The 23,552-nt window shown below is 46.9% G+C and overlaps 2 protein-coding genes across 4 annotated transcripts in view; one reads left to right on the top strand and one right to left on the bottom strand.

Moving 5' to 3' along the window:
• Positions 1 to 900: 900 nt before the first annotated feature.
• On the bottom strand, positions 901 to 21,885 carry C1QTNF2 (C1q and TNF related 2). Of its 3 annotated transcripts, XM_060146520.1 has the most exons (5): positions 21,805 to 21,885; positions 21,417 to 21,514; positions 15,031 to 15,078; positions 5,487 to 5,739; positions 901 to 1,684 (listed from the first exon to the last, which is right to left on the bottom strand). In XM_060146520.1, the coding sequence occupies exons 4-5, from the start codon at positions 5,728 to 5,730 to the stop codon at positions 1,071 to 1,073; spliced, it is 858 nt and encodes a 285-aa protein (XP_060002503.1). In that variant the 5' UTR covers positions 5,731 to 5,739; positions 15,031 to 15,078; positions 21,417 to 21,514; positions 21,805 to 21,885; the 3' UTR covers positions 901 to 1,070. The 3 variants fall into 3 exon arrangements, with proteins under 3 accessions (XP_060002503.1, XP_060002501.1, XP_060002502.1); XM_060146518.1 differs by lacking the exon at positions 15,031 to 15,078 and having other exon boundaries at positions 21,805 to 21,878; XM_060146519.1 differs by lacking the exons at positions 15,031 to 15,078; positions 21,417 to 21,514 and having other exon boundaries at positions 21,805 to 21,850.
• PTTG1 (PTTG1 regulator of sister chromatid separation, securin) overlaps positions 14,230 to 23,552 on the top strand; it is a 66,187-nt gene continuing 56,864 nt past the window's right edge. Inside the window, exons 1-2 of the mRNA XM_060146522.1 lie at positions 14,230 to 14,694; positions 15,199 to 15,297. The gene's annotated coding sequence lies outside the window, so the exon portion shown is untranslated. The remainder of the gene's footprint in view (positions 14,695 to 15,198; positions 15,298 to 23,552) is intronic.

The raw sequence follows: 23,552 nt of genomic DNA on the forward strand, positions 1-23,552 counted from the left end.
CTCAGATCCCTGCACGCTGGAAACCCTGGGGCGGGGGAAGAGATTCATCTGTACGCTACTCACGTCCGCCCAGTGGTTCTCAGGCATGCTGGGGTAACCCAAGTACCTCACTGATTGAGAAGCGGGCCCGCAGGTGATTTGTTACTAATAATGAAGGGCTTAAGTGTGACGTTGACTTGCCTCACGCGTGGAGCAGATTCAAGGTCATCCCTGTATGACTGTCACGCTCACGCCTGCTTTCTTGAGCTGAATGAACTCTTTGCCACGACCTGTGAGGTTCCGTGTAACCTTCCAGCCTCGCACCTCAGGTCCCTATCTCCTTTCTCACTCACCCATCCCTCTGGCCTTCAGCCAGTTCCGCAGGTGTGCCAAGCTCTTTCCTCCACACCTGCCGCTCTTTCTGCCAGGACACCCCTCCCCCTTTGCCTTGCTATATCTCCTGTTTTAGGGCCCAGCTTAAAAATTAACTTCTTCTTGGTACTGACTTGGAGGGGGCTTCAGAGAGCCTTGAGGAGTTGGGGGGGCTGGAGATATTCTGTTCTTGATCTACATGAAGGTGACAAGGTGTGTACATATGTGAAAATTCATTGAGCTGTCCATTTAAGATTTGTAGACTTTATGTAAGTAAACGCAAAAAGATGATATCTAAAAAAACAATTTCACCCTTTTCCCTGTCTCCTGTTCTTTCTATTACTCTCAACCATGGCATGTGCATCTCCATCTTGCCACAATAATTATACTATTTGTTGGTTTGTTTGTAAATTTTTTCTCCCATTAGAATGTAAGCCCCACGAGGAGAGAACCACCGTCTGTCTTGTTCACTGAGGTACCTTCTGGAGTGTAGCACAGTGCCCACCACATAGTACATATTAAGAAAATTAGCAAATGGATAGATGGAAGGATGAATAAAAAAGCTTGGATTTAATGATGGAGGAACAGAGGGGCAGAGGAGGTCGGCCAGAGGTTAGAAGCTCCCAACTTCCAGTTCCCAACAGACAGTTTAGGGGTCTTGCTCTGGAAGCCCAAGCTCAGAAGCTGGTGCCCTCCTCGGTGACCCAGCACTGGCCTGTCTACAACTCATTGGGGTTGTCCTGGTCGGCATAGATGAGGAAGCCCGTGAAGAGGCTGTCGGTCCAGTATGGGTCATAGAAGAGCCCATTCTGCTCTGAGTAGAAGATCTGCAGCCAGACCTCGTCACCCTGCTTGAGAGCCAGGATGGTGGAGCCTGAGGCCACATCGTGGTTGCCCGTGTTGGCGTCGAAGGTCCGGATGCGGTACTGGCCATTGTGCACCAGGCCGATGGCCAGGTGCTTGTTGGCCAGCGTGATATCGTAGGTGAAGTAGTAGATCCCTGGCACGCCGCAGACGAACTTGCCGCTGGACGTGTTGTAGTGGCCGCCCTCGTTCATCAGGATCTTGTCGAACTTGATGGGCAGCCGTTCCCTTGGGTAGCTCTTGGTCACTGCCACGGAGAAGGCCGACTTGGCGTGGCTACTGCCGCAGCTGCAGGGGCCCGGGAGTCCGGGCTCCCCCTTCTTGCCCTTGGGCCCCTTCTTGCCCGGTGTGCCATGCTTTCCTGGGGCACCACTGACCCCCTTGGGGCCGCGAGGGCCGGCCCGCCCAATGGCCCCTGCTTTGCCCTTTGGTCCTGGCTTTCCCCGGTTACCTGTCCGGCCAGGTGAACCTGGAAGACAGAGCAGCTGGTGTTACGGAGGGGACCTCAGAGAACTAGGCAGAGGCCGTTGGCCTGGGCTTTCCATCCTTAGAGCACAAGCCTTTGGATAAGGGAAAGAACATGAAGGCTGTGGAGTCGCATAGAAATGGGTGCAAATCCTGATGGTACAACCAGGGGCACTTCTCCCTTCTTATCTGGAAAATGCGAATGTGACACATACCTTCCAGAATCATGTGGATCAGGGCAAAAATAACTTGTAACAATTCACGCCCTCCCCTTGTCCTGCCTTCTAAGGAAGAGTCTGATTTGTCTGCCAGGTCAATCCTTCCCCCGGCTGTGCTGGTAATGGGTTGAGACAAGAATTGCAAGAAGCCTCTTGACTTCAAACCATTGACCTTAGTGAACTCCCTGCCCAGTGCCCAAGATCCCTGCCCACGTGGGCAAGGTTTTTTTCTTTTTTTTGCGGTACGCGGGCCTCTCACTGCTGTGGCCTCTCCTGTTGCGGAGCACAGGCTCCGGACGCGCAGGTCCAGCGGCCATGGCTCATGGGCGCAGCCACTCCACGGCACGTGGGATCTTCCCGGACTAGAGCACGAACCCGTGTCCCCTGCATCGGCAGGCGGACCCTGAACCACTGCGCCACCAGGGAAGCCCCAAGGGCAAGGGTTTTTACAGCAGCATTGCTTACAATAGCAAAACACTAGGAACAACTAAATGTCCAACCAAAGGGAGATAATGAGAAAAATGATGGTCCATCCATTATGTGCTATTCTCTGCAGGAGTTTAAAAAATGAGGCAGATTTGCATGCACTGTTTGAAAACTTCTCTAAACTACACTGTGAAGAGGAACAAGCAGGTGGCAGAAACTTCTTTTTGTTCAGAGGAAACCACAACGCTATTTCTACACCCATTTAAGTGCCTGGCACATAGTAAACACTTGCTAAATATACTTGGTATAGCCTGCAGAACGTTTTCACAGTATTACATTTTCACAGTAATATGTGTCTGTAGAACACCTCTGGGTTTTTAATACCCATACTCTAATAATGTGCATTTCTCTCAATACAACATTTTTTTGCTGATGATTATGTGGGAAACATTTATATTTATGTCCCCCAAACTCAATACAACATTTTATACAAACTGTATCTGGGTAACGACTGGAGTCACGTCCAAACACAATGGCGGTACGGTTGATACAACCGGCAGACTGGCAGAGCTGTGGGTAGATGCTTTGGAAAGCATGCCAGATGTCAGTCAGGGAGCCTGCTGCTGGAGGGGTTGCCAGGTGCTAAGCAGTGTCTTAGCATCACAGCACACAAAGCAAGTGTTCGTTAACCATCCTACAAACTGGGTGATCAGCAGGTAATGTTGCAGATATTTCACATCCTAACAAGGTACTTGGCTCCTTACTTGTACACATACAGGGATTTTTCTGTGCTTTAGAGTTTTGTGTTCACGTGTAATGCATTTAAATTTTTCCTATTTTAAGAAACAGGGAAATAGATTTCCAAATAGCATTTTCTCACTGAACATCTAGTTTCCAGGAACGGATTGCTTATGCTGAGTGCCTGGAAGTGTTTGGTATTATTATACATACATGTAAATATATGAAAGAGGCCAGGGAGGTTATACATTTAACCAATTAATAGTGGTTACCTTTGGAGGATGAAAGGAGGATGACGAGGGGTAAGAATTAAGAAGAAATCTTGCTTTATTTATACTGTTTGAATATATTATAATGAAAATGTATTTGTGTATTATACGTGTAATTAAAAATAAATAAAAGGAATGGGGGAAAAAATAAAACTAAGAAAGGTCAAAAAGCTGTTCTTTGAAAAAATGAAAATAAATGAAAGGTGGGAGAAAGGACCATGAGAAGAGGAGGAATAAAGACAGGGTCATTTTGGATTGGAGTTTTTTGGGAAGACAAATAGATAAGGAAGTTTTATGACATGTTATGGTGTGTGCTTCCTTTTTGATTTCCTTTTTTGAGAAACTTCTGGAAAAGCTGACTTTTACTTGTCAAGACCTCTCTGGAGGTGGGTTTGTATGTGTATGTCAGGGGGAGGGTGGTTGGAGATTATCCTGTCCTACGACTGGTCCCAGGATGACCCAGCTTTATCTGGGTTATGTGTGTCAGGACTCTGCATCTCTCAACACTGCCTTCCTTGGTGTGTTGGCTTAATTCTCAGCAGAGACTCAATACATGGCAGAAGAGACAGCCAAAACAGCCCCAAACCTACATCCTCAGAGTTCTTAATCAAGGTGGGGAAAGTCAAGAGCAGAGATATCCTGTTTCTCTTAGGGTTCATAAGGATGATGGATCATGTCATAAAATGTCATGCAAACTCTGGCTGGCTCTGCTTGGAGCACACGCTCAGATCCCAATTGATCACTGTGGTCAGGAAATGGGAACTATGTTGTCCAGTGCCTGACATACTCTGACCCCCCTTAAGTCAAAGCCATTATCATTATTTTTATAGTTATTCTTCTGGAAAGGAGGTGATTTTGGAGGAATTAATTTGATCTGGTAGGAAAGGGCCTGGATTTGGAGTCTGCTACCAGCCTGTGGTGTGAGCTCAGCAAGTCTATTAAGGGGCAACTACCATTTATTGTATGTCTACTCTGAGACAGGTGCTTCACATGTTATTTTATTTCATCTTCACTGCACCCGTGTGAGGTAGGTCCTGTTATAATCCCAATTTTAGAGAAGAGGAAACTGAGGTTTGGAGATGGGCGAGGTAATTTGTCAAAATTGGTATCCAGGTTTGTTACAAAGTTTAAGTTCTTGCAGCTATGATGTGCTGTTCTCAACTTAATCATTCTGATTTTGTGTCCTCATCTGTAACATGGGGATAATAAGAATACCTCACCCATAGGATGGTATTGCTATACCAGCAAATGAGCGGCATACTCAAAAGTGCTTTGTCAATGTTAAAATGCCATACAAATAAAAATTATGATTTCACTAATGCTCGAAATGTACACTTTGGGATGCTGCTGACACTGAAAAGTGCTTGGTTACTGGGGTAAGCGTTCAGGATATAAGGAATGTCAAGGATGAGAAGGGCTGTAGACAGTATCCAACTTGTCTGCTACCTGCCTGGCACCCCTTCACCCCTGGCACCCTGCCCTTCACTACTTCATGTGGTCCTAGGGAGGCTGTCAGTCACAGTGGCTAACTGCCGTCACCACACACTCACACACACCAAGGGGTGGGCACTTGACCCAGTCCTAGCAAATGGTGGTACTTCACCTCCATAGTCAAAGGGATTGGTCCAGGATGCACATGTGGTCAAGGAGACTCAGTCATCCTGAGAATTGCTCTGTGGATCAAGCCATGAGGAGGTAGGCTTGAGCCCACCAGTGGGCATTTCATAACTTCCAACATTTGTGAGAACAAAACCAACACACCGAGAGAAGCAAAGCCTTGACAACAATATTTGAGCTCCTAGACCCAGCTATTCCTGAAGCTCAGCTCTTGGACTTACTAGTTGTATGAGCCAATAAATTCCATTTGGGGCTATAAATCGGGTTTCTGTCGCTTGCGCCGAAAGAGTTCTGAATAATATTTCAGGAGACTTGCTTAAAGTCACTCAGCAAATCAACGGTGCAGCTGGGGCAGGAACAGATCTGATGCTCACTGTTCCTTTCCAGAGAATATACTGCTCTGTTTTTTAAAAACACATTAATTTGGTTTACAATGAAATGGAATTCACATTAGTTTTCATAACTTTGCAAACCCCTTTCGTGTCAGATGTTGTCAACCCCAGGTGGGGACAGGAGAGACAGGCACTGGGCTTCTTACCTTCCTCTCCGCTGTCCCCCCGGTCCCCGTCCTGGCCATCCCGGCCATCTTTGCCTGGAAAGCCCATCCTTCCGACCATTCCTGAGGTCCCTGGGGATCCTGGGGGGCCCGGTGGGCCCTGGGGGCCAGGCAGGCTGCAGATGAGTTGAGGGGAGCTCTTCTGGAAGTCCCTGCGGGCGAAGGCACCAAGCAGCGGGTCGGCCGCACACGGAAGGGCACAGGCCAAGAGCACCCAGGGGATCATGGTGGTCACCTATGGGAGGCAAGAGAGCTGTGAGCTAACTGGGGGTCAGTCAGAAAGGCATCAAGAGGAGGAGAGGGCATCTGGGAGAGACACAGTTGCATTTCTGATCCTTCCTATCTCCCACATCACATACAAGTAGCTGGACAGTGTCATCACATCTTGAGGACATATTTGGATGAGCTGAGTCATGGACTCAGAATACCCTTGGGAGGGCTCCTGCGGGGGAGGCACACGTCCTCACACTGTCACGCTCCAGAGTGGCAGGACTGACAGCCCAGTGACAGCTGCTGGGGAGGAGCTGTGGATGGAGAGAAAAATTCCATGGTTTCATTCAAATATGTGGCATGAATGGAAAGTTACAAGGGCAGAAATATCAATACTTCCAACTGCAGGCGGTGATTTGCAACTAGGCTGCCTCTCCCAGAGGATTTGGGGCAGCACATTGGTGGGTGAGAAGTGAGGTGTCAGCTCTGAGCGAAGGTGCCCCAAGCCTCAACAGCACTGGTGGGCCGTGGGCACAGCTCCTCTGTGGTGGGCTCCCTGTGCACTAGGCCTGGGCTAAGAGCTTTCCACACGTTACTTAATCTCACGGCATCCTTACCGAATAGATACGGAGAGGAAATGGGGGTTCAGAGAAGTTCACAGCATGACTAAGTCAGGCAATTAGCAGTTGGCAGGGCTGGGATTTGAACGAGGCTGGGCAAATCCAGAGCTTGTGTGCTTTGCTTCAGGCTACACTGCTTTTTTTTTTTCTTTTTTCCCAGTTAAAAAATAATAAAAATGATACACTCACATTGTTATAAAGTCAAATAATACCATAAAGCTTATAATGAAAAATTGTGTGTGATCTTCATACCCACCCCTCAACCCTCGCCCACTCCAAACTCTTTTGGGTATTTCTTCTGGCATTTACTGACATTAAAAGACAATATGCTTACATGGTTTCTTTTTAACAATTTTGGACATTTCCTTTTGAACTCCTGTATGTGACAGATGAGGATTCAGCCCTCCTCCGTCACTCTAGGACCCTGTTTTCTCTCCCTCATGCAGTTCAGATATAATCTTTGACTGAATCAAAATTCACTCTGAATTATTGTGTCTTGTTTACTGCTAAGCTAAGCACTGTACTATAATTATACTTCCTTTCTTACACACACTTTTCTTACTGGAGATATTAATAATTTTATTTGCTTAGTTCTCTACGCCACTATTTTCTACATTATCGAATGTATCAGATAATTTACCTCTTCCGTTTATTTTCCTAAAGACATAAGTCCTGGAGCCCTCCATTCTCTTTTTCCAACCTTTGTACATGCTAAGCTGTCACCCCAGGATTTTCCTTTATAACCATCATGGCAATTGTCTTTGCCTCTCTCCTGCGTTGTATCTCCTGCTTTACGAATCCCATGTCTTGTCTTTCTCTTATTTTATTTTATTTTTTCACTCTCTCATTTTGGTGGCACATTTGGTGTAATAGCTTCCTGGAAAAGACGTGTGGGATATAATTTTTTGGGGACAATTTGCAAGTCTCAATATGTCTTAATTTCACACCGTGTCCTTAAGGCTGGGGCATGATCACACCAGAGACCAGAGTGTTATGTGCCCAGACATTATCTACCTCCAGCCCCTCACCGGGAAGATGCAGAAGCCAAGGTCCAGAGCAGAAATAAGCCACTTGTTCAAGATCTCTCAACAAACTGGCTCAGTCACTTTGTGACCAACAGCCTCTCTCCCTGGAATGAAACCAGGAGAGAGAACATTCCAGGTATGACTTCTTGCCTCTAAGGTGAGCTCTGAAGTGGTAACTGGCTTTGTGACTTTAGGCAAGCCCCTTTCCCTCTCTGGGCCTCAGTTCCCCCCCTGAAAAATAAGGGGTTGGTTTCTACACTCGAGCATGCATCAGATCCACCTGGAGGGCTTGTCCAAACCCAGACTGCTGGGTCCCCCCCAGAGTTTGTGATTTGGTAGGTCTGCGTTGCGGCTGGAAGATTTGCATTATTATGTGGTATGTGAGGGACACTGATGCTGTCGGTTCACGGACGCATTTTGAGGACCACTGGACTAGATGATTTCTAAGCCCCTTCACCTCTGATGCTGACTGAGACTTTCAGAGTCCACTTGGCCCTCTCTTACTAGATATGAAGTCTTGCTGGCTTCTCCGTTCCCGCACAGCCTTCAGCTGCCTCATCACAGCCTTCAAGCATGAGGGGGCTCCCCGCAGCCGTGGCACTGGCAGTAGGGGAGGACCACTGCTCAGGTCTCACCCTTGGAGCTCACAGTTCCCTCCTGGGCCCTCAACCTCCCTTCCCTTCACATGCTGCTTTGTCTGAGGCCTGGGAGCCTGTCCAGACCACTGCGCAACCTCTGGAAACAGACCGATTCTACCTTTCCTCCTGACCCCTCCAAATCTTTAACCCTGGGAACAGATGAAGGGGAGAGAAGACCAGGCCTCCCCTGCCAGGGAGAGGAGGGGAGACTGCAGCACTGCACTGTGCTGCCACTCGGGGGCCTGGTCTAGTTCCAGCTCCAAGGTTCACCAACCTGGTGACTTTGGATAAGTTACTTTCCTTCTCTGGACCTCAGAGAATAAATGTCACAGAGGTGTCCCTGGCTAGGTAGAGATGATCTAGTACCAGATACTGCCTTAAATAACATGACATCATATAGTAACAAAGTTACTGTCTTTTCAGTTTCTGTAATCCTGATGAATTGAAGAAAAAAGTTTCAGTTTGGTGATAGTACATTTTTCATGCCTCTATACCCCTTTCTAATATCACTTTTGCACAAAGAACACTGTCTTCTGTGGCAGTGCACACCCATTATTAAAGAATCTTGAGCAAGGCTCCACAAATAAGCATGGAAACCTTGGAAACCCCCAGACAGGGCCACAGCGCCAGGGACCCTGGGACAGAGCATCTGCTAGGATGCAAGGAAGGCCTGTGGCACAATGTAAAGAAAGGGACTTGACAGGGGCACAGGTTAGGTCTGGGTATCTAGCCCTTGGGAGAGGGTGCAAAGAAAGACTTAGTGGGTCAGGGAAGTAGGGTGTTAAAATCAAAATTCTCACCTGAGCACCAGGACACACGAGAGGCTGCATGCTCAATTGAGAGGTCAGGCCAAAGTGAAGAAATGACAAAGGAATAGTTTGAGAGCTCATTCCATAACTCTGGGCACTCTTGGATTTTACTGAATAAAATGCAACCCGTGTGGTGGGGAAGGGGAGGAGGCGTGGAAATGAATCTGAGGCCTGCCTCTGGAAGCTGGTGGGTGGGAAAGTGGCTGGTTGCTGCATGAAAGGGGGAAGAGAGAGCTCTCAGTTGCACAGAAACCAGGCTGGCTGCCTTCTCGCCTGCCTTCTCTGGTAGACAGAAGGTGCCAGACATTCCGCAGCCCCAGCCGGCCTGAGCTGGAGGCACCAGGACAGAAAGTGAGGGGCCCAGCAGTGATAACCATGCAGGGTGGATGCCTGAAAACCAGAAGCTGAGGGCGAGGCCTGGACTTGCTGGCAAAAGAAAGTGTGGTGGCCCGCTTCACGGCTGTTACAGTCAGAGGGCTCAACCTGGGAACCGCCAAGGAGCCCGCAGAGGGCCCCCAACAAAAGAGACGTCCTTGTCTGCCAGGCCCAGACGGGCCGAGGAGCTTAGCCCTGTTCCTGCCAAGAAACAAGAATCCCCCTGCTGTCTGTCCCTTTACTTCTCCTTCCCCTCGTTCCTTCAGCCTAGAAAGAGGTGAGCTGAGAAGGGGGGCAGGTGGTCCAGCCAGTCTTACACCTGCACTGGGGGACAGGAAGAAGTCTCACCTTTGGTGCCACCTGGGCTCCACATGGGCTGCATAAGTGATAGTGGGAGGTGGGAGGCAAACTCGGTGGAAGTTACATGCATGATGGACTTTGGAAAACTGTCCTAGGCATTCCCCAGGCCCCAGGAATCTCCATCTCCTTCCCTTGTCTACTTGATGAGAATCTTACAAAACTGGTCTTAGTGTTACTTGTGAGCTGGGACACATCTGGGGCCCCAGAAGAGAAACCGACTTCTCAAAGCAGGTTTGAAATAGTTTGGAAAGTTGCAACCTGCTTTGGGACAAGGGAGGGAGGGAGGGCGGAGGAAGTGAGCTGAGAGAGGGGCTCACTGAGTGATCCCGCTTAGTGATGCTGGCCCAGGGTGGGCCCCAGTGGCGGGGCGGAGGCTCTGGAACACGCAGGGAGGAAGGGATTTCTCAGAGCTGGAGCCTGGAGGTTCCTGAAGCAGCTCGAGCCAGGAACTGTTTTGGAAACAAAGGCGGGGAGACTAGGTTCTGGTTCCAAACCTAGAGGGAGGGAGCAGAGTGTCTCTGTTTCAGAGGGGCACCTCTGAAAAAACCAGCTCCAAATAGCCCTGCTCCCAGCCTACTCTCCACACCACAGTGGTGGAAAAACCTGGGGATGAGGGCTTGGAGGGGGGCCAAGGCTGCAAGGCATCCAGACAGGTGAACTCTTGCTGGGTCTTAAAAATAAACTTAGGATGACAAACTTGAAGAGAGCCCCAACGGGCCATTTTAGCCAACCTCATTGGTTACTGACAGGGAAACTGAGGCAGAAGCAAACTGACTTAACTGGACACCTACAAACTTCCAGGCACTGTGCAAAGCTCTTTATTGGAATTATTTTATTTGAAGTTTACAATAAACCCTATGAAGGCAGTAAACTTATAGTCCCGTTTTTCAGAGGAAGAAACAGAGGCTTGGGGACTTCCCTGGTGGTCCAGTGGTAAAGAATTTGCCTTCCAATGCAGGGGACGTGAGTTTGATCCCTGGTCGGGGAACCAGGTTCCCACATGCCGCGGGGCAGCTAAGCTTGCGCACCACAACTACTGAGCCCGCGAACCTCAACCGCGAGCCCACACACCCTGGAGCCCGTGTGCCACGACTAGAGAGAAGCCTGCATGCTGCAACGAAAGATCTCGCATGCCTCAACGAAGATCCCGTGTGCCACAACTAAGACCCAATGCAGCCAAAATAAATAAATAAAATATTAAAAAAAAAAAGAAACAGAGGGTCTGAGAAGTGAAATGATTCTACCCCAAATCACACAATTCGAGTACTGGGGAGAACATTTGAACATGTGTCTGAGGGGCTCTGAAGACTATATGTAATGTACTATGCCTTGTTCCCTTCCCTGCTATTTTATTTTTCCCTGTCTTATAGAAGAGTAAACTGAAGCTCGGAGAGGTTAATTTGCTCATGTTTATACAACTTGTTCATGGCAGAAGTTACATTTGAACTTGGGTTTGGCAGACCTTAACACCCAAATGCTTTCCATTATGTCAGTGTTTTTTGGATTTTTCTTCCGAAATATCTGAAATTACAGAAGAGACCTTGAAGCATAGGCCAAAGCCACACACAGCAACAGAGAAATTTCTTTGATGTCTCATCTTTTATTATATCATATAAAATACATGGTTAAGAAAATGTAAAAGTGATGCTTTTTCTCCTTCAGGGTACTTGAGATTGATGCTTGAGGAAACCTCCTGTCCTTTGAGAGGCCCACACGTGGTTTAGCCAAGGTGATGGGGGGCAGCCTCTGAGCCCTGACATCCCACCATTGGGATGCCCCTTTGGAGTATTAACGGGGTGTCCCCAGGGGCTGAACCAAAAGACCAGGGTGCACAAAGCACCTCCCCTTCAGCCCCATCACCTCATTCCTTGCTTAGAGCCGTCAAGAGCCTCCAGCCTTGTCTCTTGCTGCCTCCACTGGCACTCTCCAAGCCCAAGCCAGAGAGATCCTTTATAAACGTAACTCAGCCACATCACTTCCTGGACGGTCTTACTCCAGTGGCTGCTGGCTGCAAATAGCAAACCCTTGATGTGGCCCTAAAGGAAATGGCCCCCTGCCTCCATCCTAACCCTGGTTCTTCCCCTCTCTTCCTGCACCCCCCCCCATTTCAGGCGAAGCTCCATTTCACCCTTTTGCCTGCAACCCGGGGGCCCACCCTCTTGGCATGCTGGCTCGTTATCTATTGTGTTTCAGCTTAAATGTCACTTCCTCCAAGGCCTTCCTCTCAGACAGCTCTCCCTTTGGAGCCCAGCTCCTTGTCCTGTCTTTCCAGCCCTTACATCTCACCCGTATTCACTGCATTTGTCTGCTTGCCCACTTACTGGGCCTCTCCCGTTAAAATGGAAGCCCCATGGGAGCAGGGACACCAGCTATATCCCCAGGGCTTCCAACTTCTTTGCTCATAGCGGGTATTCAAGAAATATTTGCTTGGTTAATGCGTGATTATTCACGGTGAATTAATTCTCGGTGAAGAGAAAACAAGGCTGTGGCCTAAATCCAAAAGGGCCCTGATACCCCTGGATTCAAAGAAGTTTTCTCCTTTCCCCAGTTTTTCTAACCCAAACCCGATCCAATTCTAATCCCTCCTTCCTTTGACCTCCTATAGCACAGGGCCCCTACCCCCATTCCAGGGAGGGGGCTTGCAGAATATTTTACATACAGCAGGTACTCCATAAATGTCTGTTCAATTGATAAGAAAAAATAAGCATTAGTCCTTCTTCACCTTTAAAAAAACTATCTTAGTTCCTAAATTGTCCTTGCTGGTGTAAGTTGACCAGGGAAGGCTGCCTGGTAGTCTTCCTGCTGAGGGGAAAATAATGTTACTTGGCTCAACCCCCAAAATGGAATCATGAGGTGCTAAGCTGGGATGAAGTTCTTTAGTCTGGTTTTAATTTACCCAGTCCCTGGGTTCCTCATCTCTGAGTTAAGTAGCTCATGATTCGTAAAGACAAGTGTTCTAGGAAAACACTAGACGCTTAAAGGGCCCCAGCCTGAGGTCCCCTGTCAGAGGCGGAGCCTTCCTCCTCCTTGCTCTTGCCCTTAGCTCTCAGGACATGAACCCCTGGTTCCCTCCCAAGGGCCCTCTATTCAGACTGTGATGTGAGAAGGGCCAGCAGTGCGGATATGGGTCTCTCAGTGCCTCTACCGGAATGTGGAAACTCCAGGGACACTTGTCTGGGCCTTGAGCAACGTGGCTGAGCCTGAGTTCTGCACAATCTCCCTTGGAGACCGGAAGATATAAATTGTGCTCAAATAAATTTGACCTGTTGGTTATGAGGTTGGACACACTGATAGGTAGGGATGGTGTTTCACTCCGTGACTAAGAGCTGTGGGAAACACAGCCACTTAGTTTCCTCAACTATATCCAATGGAATAATAGTATACCTACCTCACGGAGTTCATCCAGGAACAATGAGATAATGTATTCAAAGCTTCTAGCCCCGAGTGTGACACAGTAACCCTCTCCCTCAGAAGCCGTCAGATAGCTGCCTGCCCCATGTTTCAAGTCTCAGGGCTAATACCTCCTCAGAGAGGCCCACCCCTGCTTGTTTGCTCAGACCACCCTGGTCCTCCTTCCAAAGCACTTGGCCCGAGTTGTGATTATACATTTTTTGTTCCTTGGCTCATTAACTTTCTGTTGTCTGTCTTCTCCCTGGAGTGGAAGGTCCAGGAATGCAGAGGCCCTGCCTGTCTTGCTCTCTGTTATGACCACAGCTTAGCACGGGGTCTGCCCTGCCCACAGTAAGAGCTCAACTCACAGCTGTTCAACGGCCTTGAATGAAATGGTCACTCGTGTAACAAAAGAGCAAAGGGAGCAAAAGGATGACAAAACCACACTTGGCTACTGAGGGAAACCCAAGGAGAACACTGGTCTTGGATTCAGAACATGTGGGTCCCAGGCCTGGTTTTATAACTCACTGGCCACGTGGAAAAAGTCATTTCCTCCTAGCCAGGCCTCATTTTCTCACCCGTAAGATGGAGATCATAACCCTCACCCCATCTGCCTTACAGAGTTCTCCTGAGAATCAAACTAGATAACCAGTGTTGAAAGCAGAACATGATACAGAAGTTAGAGCCTTGTTTAAAATCGTAACTGCCACCAACTGCAGCGGAACTAACAGCGTGCAGTCCTGACCTCCCACTAGGAGCCCCTGGAGTGTTTCAGGTGGAGGACACCTGAGCCTGATGCAGCCGGGCAATTCTCCCTGCGTTTGCAGTTAAAAGGAAAGGGCTGGTGATGCGATTGGGGTGACGCTTGCTCGCAGATGAAGCTCACTGAAAATTCGCTTTGATGGGAGCAAAATTTCCATGATGAAAACACCCCATGCCCTCCCTGAATTCCAAGAAGCAAATTGGAAACAGCTTCTCTGAGAAGCTGACAGAGGCCGATGGGAGGAGAAAGGGTCTGGCTGCCGTTCCTCCCGCAGTGCTCACGGAACCAGCCCCCTTTCCTGGGATCTGGAGACCAATGCCCATTTGGAAACACTCCAGCACTGAGTCTACATACAGAGGATTAAAAGTCATGGGGCCCACTTGCCAAGAGGCCTCAGAAAATATTTGATCTGCTGTTTTCTCCTCCCCCCCACCCCCGTGCCCCTGTTTTTGGCTCAGTCTAGAAAGAGGTCCAATACCAAAGCAAGACCTAATGACGGAGCAGGAGCCAGGATCTCGCGAGGTTTGTCTCAGCGGGAACTCGAACGGCACCGCGGAAGTCAGCGTGGCGGGCCCTGCGTTACCGCCACCAAGGTCTACTTTCTGACAGATACGCCCAAACTCTTACACACCAACACGCGTGGCATGTGATGTGGTGGGCGTGGAGCCCACCCTCTGGGTCCCTGGCTGCTTCACGTGGGACTTAAGTCCTCGAAGTGAGGGCCAGAGTCAGGCTCCCGGGCGGCTGAAGCCAAAGCCGTCAAGCTTTGGACCTGCCCACAGCTGTTTTCCGCCCTGGAGACCAAGGACCGCAGTGAGAGAAGCAGGCAGCTGACGTGTGGGGTGTGAAGACGGGCGAGGAGGCCCGAGGGTGTTCAGAGCCCTGTATCCAGCTTCTCCTGAGGGCCGGCCTCCGAGTGGCCGACCAGAGCGCTGCCCCATAGGAGGAGGATGTGAGACGCATGTGTCATTTTAAGCGGTCTCACTGCCACGTGAAAAAGGTAAAAAGAAGCAGGTGAAATTAATTTTCATATGTTATTTCGCCCGGTATATCTCAAATATCATCATTTCAACATGTAATCAATGTAAAAATTGTTGAGGCATTTTACATTCTTTAAGTGCCACTAAGTCTTCGAAGCCCAGTGTGTATCTCACACTTGCAGTACTGGCCACGTTTCAAGTGCTTGATAGCCACACTGTGGGTATTGTATTAGATGGAAGCAGAGTTGCTGGAGTTGAAATCCCACCAACTAACTGTGGGACCTTCTCCAAGTTACTTATCCTCTCTCCCTCATCCTCATCCTCTCCAAAATGGGGACGATAATAATAGTACCTACCTTAGAAGGTTTTTATGAGGATTTAATTTTCCTAGAGTAAGGCCTGCCCTATGGAAGAGATATAAAAGCATTAGCTATTATTTGTCCTTCTGAAAAGCAAACAAGATGGATGTTGAAAGCAAAACATGATACAAAAATTCAGACCTTGTTTAAAATTGTCACCAACAGCAGTTCAGCCAACGGAAAAACACCCTGACCTCCTCCATGAGTCCTGTGGCATTTCAGGTGGAGGCCCCTGTAGGCTCCTAATAAATTCTCCATTTTCAGGTAAGATAGTTTGAGTTTTATTTCTGTCTGTTGCTACCAAAGGAGATTCCTAGGGAGGCTTGGCCTTCACTCCTGCCGTTCCGTCCTGAGGGAAGGATGAGGGTGTTTGGCTTGGCCCTGTACCCCTGATCCACCTGGTTTGTTCAGGCTCCACAGTACAGAGATAGGTGAATCAATGGGAGAGTGTTTATCTCATCAAGTGACAGGAGGCCAAATGGGCTATCACGTATGCAGGTACTTGGTACCATGGCTTGGAAAGACTGCCTAATAAATGGTGTGGCTTATTCTTATTGCCTTGGAGGCCAGATACTGGGGATCTGAAGATGAAAAGATGTGGTTGCTGCTTTTAAAGGGCACACCATCTGGTTATACTGAGGGTCCCACCTGACCTACCTATACCAGGAGAGAAAGCAAGCCTTGCTCCTCTTTTCTCTTTAATACAGGCTCCCCTGAGGAGCATCCAGGACCATACAGAAGGCAGGGGAAGGAAATTTGGGGGTTAGATGATTCCTTGGAAAGGTGTAGAAAGGACTGTGCTTGAAGATCCAGGAACTGAGGGAGAGGAACAAAGTCTGAACTCTGAAGGGCTGGGGAGAAAAAGCTAAGTTTTTTTTTTTGTGTGTGGTACGCGGGCCTCTCACTGTTGTGGCATCTCCCGTTGCGGAGCACAGGCTCCGGATGTGCAGGCTCAGTGGCCATGGCGCACGGGCCCAGCCACCCTGCAGCATGTGGGATCCTCCCAGACCGGGGCATGAACCCGCGTCCCCTGTATCGGCAGGCGGACTCTCAACCACTGCACCACCAGGGAAGCCCACTAAGTTTTCCTTGACTTCCCTGGGCTTGCTGGTTTCCATGGAGTCACTTCCAGTCAGGCTGTGATGGGCATTCAGGGTAACTCTAAAGATCTGACACAATGCTAGCCTTCGAGAGCACAGAGCTGAGCTGGTGGTTAAGTAATGGTTAAGAGTCATTTTCTAGCTGTTTGACCTCTGTTAAGTTATTTAATCTCTCAGTTTTCTTGTCTGTGAAATGGGAAAAGCAATGTGTATCGTCTTATTTGAATCATTTGAATTTGAAATAGCATGGTATAAAAAAATTTATTGTTTCACTTTATGAGTGAACGTTTGTCAAGAACCTTGCAAGGCTATTCTAATAGGTAAACAGAAATTCTCATGGGTAAACAGAAATACCTGCCATCCTTCAGCTGTATTGAATTACACCAGTTTGAATTATTTGAGGTCTTTAGGAATGTCTCCATGAGTAATTTGATTGCTCATACTTCCATTATAGAGTAACTGTGAATATTAAATAGGATCATTCAGTAACAGCCCACAGGAGGCACTCAGTAGTAGTAGTGTTATTCTGATATAATTGCACTATATGAAAACAATGAGAGATATAATGGGAGAAGGAATAATGAGCAGACCTGGGTCTGCTGTTTCCTCATCTGTAAAATGGTGAGAACAGTGAGCTTGTGAGGAGTTGAACAGTTGTGAGCTTTGGGATAAATGGCACTGAAGGCAGTTGTAACAGCTGAGGTGATTTTACAGCATGGCATGAATGCAAAGGTGCAGGATTTCTACAGGTGTGCCCTACTTTAAACAAGGATGTAAAATTGGAATTTTGTCATTCAGTGATCAGATTTTTGTTAAGATTGCAATGTGCAAGGACCTCTGGCTGAGAACTATGGAAGATGGTCCTGCCACCAAGGAAGTTATAATCTAGACAAGGGGTGACCAGCTGGCTTATCAATGACATTATGCAAACCATAGACTGCACCATGCTTCTGGTTTTTTTTTGTTGTTGTCTTTTTTTTTTTAACGTTTGAACTTGTTGCCAATGTAAAATTTGGGAGATTTTATGTTAAAATCAAGATTTCAAAATAAAATACCTAGAATAAATCTAACCAAGGACGTAAAAGGCTTGTACTTGGAAAACTGTAAGGCACTGATGAAAGAAAACGGAAAGATATACCATGCTCACGGATGAAAGAATTAATATTGTTAAAATGACCATACTACCCAAGGCAATCTACAGAGTCATTGCAATCTCTATCAAAATACCAATGGCATTTTCCACAGAACTAGAACAAATAATCCTAAAATTTTTTTTTAATAATCCTAAAATTTGTGTGTAAACACAAAAGACCCCCAAACAATAGCCAAAACAATCTTGAAAAAGGGGGACAAAGCTGAAGGTATCACACTCCCTGATTTCAAACAATACTACAAAGCTGCAGTAATCAAAACAGTATGGTTCTGGCACAAAAAGATACACTTAGATCAATGGAAACAGAATAGAGAGCCCAGAAATAAACCCACAGTTGTATGGTCAATTAATCTATGACAAAGGAGGCAAGAATATACAATGGGTCAAAGACAGCCTCTTCAATAGATGATGTTGGGAAACTGGACCACTTTCTTATACCATGTACAAAAATAAACTCAAAATGGATTAAAGACTTGGAATCATAAAACTCCTAGAAGAAAAGATAGGCAGTATGCTCTTTGATATTGGTCTTAGCAATATTTTTTTTTAATATGCCTCCTCAGCCAAGGGCAAAAGTAAAAATAAACAAATGGGACTACATCAAACTAAAAAGTTCATGCACAGGAAAGGAAACTATCCACAAAATGAAAAGACAACCTACTGAATGGGAGAAGATATTTGCAAACAATATATCTGATAAAGAGTTAATGTACACAATATACAAAGAACTCATACGACTCAACAGCAAAAAGACAACCTGATAAAAATTGGACAGAAGACCTGAATAGACATTTTTCTAAAGATGGCCAACAGACACGTGAAAAGATGCTCAACATCACTAATCATCAAAGAAATGCAAATCAAAACCACGATATCATCTCACACTTGTCAGAATGGCAGTTATCAAAAAGACAACAAATAAGTGTTGGCCAAAATGTGGAGAAAAGGGAACCCTTGTGCACTGTTGGCGAGACTGTAAATTGGTGCAGCTACTATGGAAAACAGTAAGGAAGTTCCTAAAAAAATTAAAAATAGAAATTCCATATGGTCCAGAAATTGCACTTCTGGGAAAATGCATATCTGAAGAAAACAAGAACACTAATTTGAAAAGGTACATGCACCCTTATGTTCATTGCAGCACTATTTACAATAGCCAAGATATGGAAGCAACCTAAGTGTCCATCTATAGATGAATGGATAAAGAAGATATATATAATGGAATATCACTCAGCCATAAAAAAGAATGAAATCTTGACATTTGTGACAACATGGATGGACCTAGAATGGACCTAGAGAGTATTATGCCAAGTGAAATAAGTCAGACAGAGAAAGACAAATACCATATGATTTCGCTTACATGTGGAATCTTAAAAACAAAACAAATGAACAAACATAAAACAGAACAGACTCAGAGATACAGAGGACAAACAGATGGTTGCCAGAGGGGAGGTAAGGGAGAAGATGGGTGAAACAGATGGAGAGTGAGAGGTACAAACTTCTAGTTATACAATAAATAAGTCACAGGAATGTAATGTACAGCATAGGGAATACAGTCAATAATATTGTAATAACTTTATATGGTGACAGATGGTAACTAGACTTACTGTGGTGATTATTTTGTAGTGTGTAAAAATATTGAATCTCTATGTTGTACATTTGAAACTAATATCATAACTCAATTATACTTCAAATAAAAAAAAAGATTTCCAGCTTTTCTTGAGAATCTGGAGGATCTGCAGCATTCTGGCAGGGCACCAATTGGCTACCTCTTGGACAAGGTGTTATGGGCTGAATTGTGTTTCCCCAGAATTCATATGTTGAAGTCCTAACCCCCAGAAGCCCAGAGTGGGACTGTATTTAGATATGAGATCTTTAAAGAGGTAATTAAGGTCAGACAAAGTCATATGGATGGGCCCTAATCCAATATGACTAGTATCTTTATAAGAAGAGGAGATTAGGACATGACACCCAGACCAAGGGATAACCATGTGAGGTCACAGTCAGAAGGTGGCCATCTGAAAGCCAAGGAGAGAGCCCTCAGAAGAAACCAAATCTGCCATCCCCTTAATCATGGACTTCTAGCTTCCAGAACTGTGAGAAAATACATTTTTGTTGTTGAAGCCACCCAGTCTTTGTGACTTTGTTATGGCAGCCCTAGCAAAGTAATACACAGGACCTATATTCTTCAGTGTCAAGTCTTCACCACTCCTAAATGTCATGCATCCTGTTCACTTATGTATCATGCACGGCCTTTGTTGGCGTATGATCTAGAGGAAGAGGGTATTCTCCATGTGTTTGTTCTGCATGTATGTTGTGTGTTCTTATTTCAAAGCTCTGATGTTCGTTTTCTCCTTTAATTCTCCCCACAGTTCTAAGAGGCTGATGCTATCATCCCCATTTGGCAGGAAAGAATACAGAACTCAGAAAAGTGAAGTCATTTTTCCCAGGTCAAAGCTGGGATGTAACCCAAGCCTGTTGATTCAGGGCCCAGGGCTCGTGCCCCTCTATCACGGCCCCTCTGCTTGGGCACAGGACCCATGCACATAAAGCCTTAACTAACAGGGCAGCTGCGTGTGTGTGTTATAGAAGTAAGCCAGTTACAGCAATGCACAAATCCAAAGGAATATTATTTCCTTGAAAAAAGATTTGGCATAGAATTCCCTTCAAAAGTAAACCTAGATTGGAATTTGATTAACAGAAATCTGACTTATGCAGGAGTTCACCTGATGGAGGTAAAGCCAGCTTGGCAGTCCTCTGACCTGGAGGAAGGAGTGGGGGAAGCTGTGAGTATATACAGGGTCTGTGTTGCCCCATGATGAACATTCAGGAGTAGAAAGCACCAGACACTGGGACTGTAGGAAAGAAGGTCCAGTTATCTATGTCCAATCTGCAGGTGAAGATGAGAGGAGGAATAGCAAGATAGGGAAGAATGGAGGGATTTGCAGAGAAAGAAGTAACTTCTTGGGGGAATTTGCTGAATATTTGATGGAGGCCGAGTAGGTTTGAGATGCCCCAGACTTGTGAAAGAAATCTCAATTCATTTGTGTAATGACACACTGTACACGGGAACAAAGTATACGCACATATGGAAATATGGCCAGTGTACACTGTTAAGTGAAAAAGCAAGTTGCAGCAGGGAATGTCAAGTATGATTTATCCTTGAGTTTAAACAAGATAGACACAGATAAATAGAGACGTGTATGTATGTTTGTGGGGGAAATTCCTGAAAGGACACACATCTTGTTAAAGGGGTTACCTCCCAGAATTGGGAAGGAGTGTGTGACCTTTCACTTTTCGCTTTCCACCTTTTTGTACTGTGTGAATTTTTTAAGGTAAGCATTGTCAGTTTTGTATCATTTAAAACAAAAGGTAACCCGAAGGCTTAAGGATTGGAAGACAGTCAAGGCTGTGTCCCTGCTAAGGGATGGGGAGAAGTCAGACATCTGGGAAGAAAGGAAGGCTGTGCTGCTCTGGATGTATTAGAAAGAAGGGCAGTAGTGAGGTTCTGAAAAGTGTGGAAGGTTTGCCAAGCGGCAGTTGAAAGTGAGCATACTGGATATGATTACCAGATAACGGAATGAATCAGAGAAAAGCTGTGCAGATGGGAGGGCAGAAATGGAGGAGCAGAGAGGACTTGGAACACTAACTGAGCATCAGCCTTGCACTGGCACATATAGGACACTGTCGTTGCTATTGCTGCTGGTTCAGTGGGGTCTCTGGGAGATGGCCAGTCTAAGGAGGTGACCCTTGAAGGGTTCCACGCAGGACAGTTTTGCAGTCAAAGGGTAGAGGACAATTGCACTGAGGTTGTGCAAAGGATTCAGGCTTTAGGGGAGAGGCCTGGACTGGGAGGCTGCAGGGAGCCAGTGCAACCGTTTAGTTGAGAGGAACAGCCCTGGAATGGGGCAGTGGCAGTGGGGATGGAGAAATAAGAACAAAGTAAATAAGACAAGGCTTGGAGACAAGTAGTGGGGAGGGAGAGTGAAGAGAGTTGTGAAGAAATGGGTGCAAATCTCAGCTTGCCTGTCTGTATGATATATTTGATTAAAGAAATGTTGTCAAGAGTCAATTAGATAATGCACTTGATAAGTAACTATGATTGTTAGCTCGGGTATTGGGCTCAGACTTACCAGGCTTCAAATCCCTTTACCACCAACTACTAGCTGTGCAACCTGAGCAAGTCATTAACGTCTCTGAGCCCGGTGCCCCTTCTGCAGGTGGTGATAACCTGTTGTCATGGAAACGAAAGAGCTTAAGTGGAGGGCTGGCAGGGCCTGGCACAAAATAGGTGCAGGACAAATGGTCGAGCTATTACTATTAACGATAAAACCTCTGAGCACAGAGCCTGGCACACGGTAAGCGCTCAGTAAATGTCAATTCATGTTGTAATTCATAAGGCTGCCCGGCCTGCAAAGAGGGGGTGTTGGCAGTACCCTCCCTCCCCCTCCCCGCCCGCACTTTCCATCCCTGCCGGAGGGTGGCGGGGGTGCGGACTGGGCAGACCGCGCAGACACTTACCCTCAGCGCCGCCGGCCACGTCCAGACGGGTCTGCAGCCACGAAGCTCTGGGCCGTCCCGCCTTCCGTAGCTGCAGCCCAGCTGGCTCCCGCCCCGGGCATACTTTTCCCATCCCGTCATGGGCGGGAGAGCTCTCCGCCGGGTCACGTGGGCCGGCCCGCAGCGAGGCGCGCTCTCTTGGGCATCGGTTGGGAAAAACCTTTTAGCTCCGGCAACAACTTGAGTGTGTCGATGCATCGCTCTGTGCGTAGAACTTGTCAGTGCATTTGAAATTTTCTGTGCACGAGAGTGATTGTTACCCAGGCGTTTGCAAGTGCGTGGGTATGTGTGCATGTGTTTGAAGAAGCATGTGTGTTGCTTGTACATGAGCATTCATCTCGCTGTGGATCTAGGGGTTGTGCTGTGGGCATGACAGCTTATAACAGAGTACCTCTTCCTGTGTACTGAATGTGTGTGTACTTGAGAGTGATTAGGAATCGTGTGTACATGTTTAGTTTTGTGTGTGTGTGTGCATGCATAAGTGCATGTGCCCAAACATACATCAGGGCTGTGTCTGCACATATATACGCACATATCCAAGCTTGCAGCTTGGTGTGCAACAGAAGTGTACTTCAGTTTCAGTGTGTACACAATAGTTGCTGGATATATGTGTTGGGTGCACATTTAAATGTCTGTATGAGTCAGCAGTAACTTCATATCAGTGTGTATGTGCATAATGCTGTGTGGCACCTGTTTGTGCGGTGGCTCATTCTGTATGTGTTTCTATGTATATGTGCCTTGGTGTGGATTTGGTCCATAATGTGAGTGTGCACATACATAATAATGGACAGGCACCCCTGTGTCCCAGCCCTCATCTCCATCCTCCCCAGAAGATGAGGCTTCGCTGGCCTCACTAACTGTCTGCCCAGCCTCAGGTCATTTAGAGACATGCCCCTGCTTGAGGACCCCAGCTCCCAGATGGGCAGAGTGACCATGTTTAGGTAGCAAGCAGACACTAGAGGAAAGAAAAGTCATCAGAGGCCTGGGTTTTGCTTCTCTCTATTCCTTCCACTGCTCTCTTCCACTAGCTACCAGTATTTCACTTGGCTGCCAGAGCATCAGGTGAACAGATGGTCTATGACCCAAGGTTTATAGTCAGAATTTTAATGCAGATATGCATTAGAATTCTCAAGCTGGTTCCGCCACCTTAGCCAAGTTAGTTATCTCATAGGTGGTATTTCATTTCTGAAAAGGAGGAAGAATAATAATTATATTACCTGCACTGTCTTTCCCCCTAGAGTTGGGACACTCACTCATAGAGATGTTTGGTAAACAATCAAACTATGTAGAGAATTATTATTAATATTACATAAATATTATTTGAGGATGAAAGTTAGTGGGCTTAGCAAACATTTAATAAGCATCTATTACGTGTCAGTCCCTGGCTAGGTGCTGGGGATCTAGAGGTAAACCAAATAGGCTTGGTGCCTGGCCTCGTGGAACTTAGAGTCTAGTGAGGATGATACAAGTGGTTTCATGTGAAATAAGTGTTGCAGAAGAGGAAGACACTGAATATGAAACTGGGAGGCCAGGGGAAGGCCTGGGGAAGTGATGTCCAGTTGAGCCTGAGGGAGAGGGTGAGAGCTCTAAACATGACTGAAAGATGACACGTGCAGTGGGGTTTAGTGTGTCAATTCACAGGTGGCTGGAAAGGGGACCTCTGTCCACCACCCCCTCTGGGTACCTTGGTCTGTTCCCAGATGTGTCAG

Source organism: Lagenorhynchus albirostris, chromosome 3 (genome assembly GCF_949774975.1).
Source record: "Lagenorhynchus albirostris chromosome 3, mLagAlb1.1, whole genome shotgun sequence".
NCBI lineage: Eukaryota > Metazoa > Chordata > Mammalia > Artiodactyla > Delphinidae > Lagenorhynchus > Lagenorhynchus albirostris.

Bases quoted from the DNA above. Each gene is read 5' to 3' on its own strand.
- C1QTNF2 (XM_060146520.1), bottom strand. From the start codon at position 5,730: ATGATCCCCTGGGTGCTCTTGGCCTGTGCCCTTCCGTGTGCGGCCGAC. The intron at 1,685-5,486 runs GTAAGAAGCCCA...TCTGTCTTCCAG, and splicing joins GGGGGACAGCGGAGAGGAAG to GTTCACCTGGCCGGACAGGT.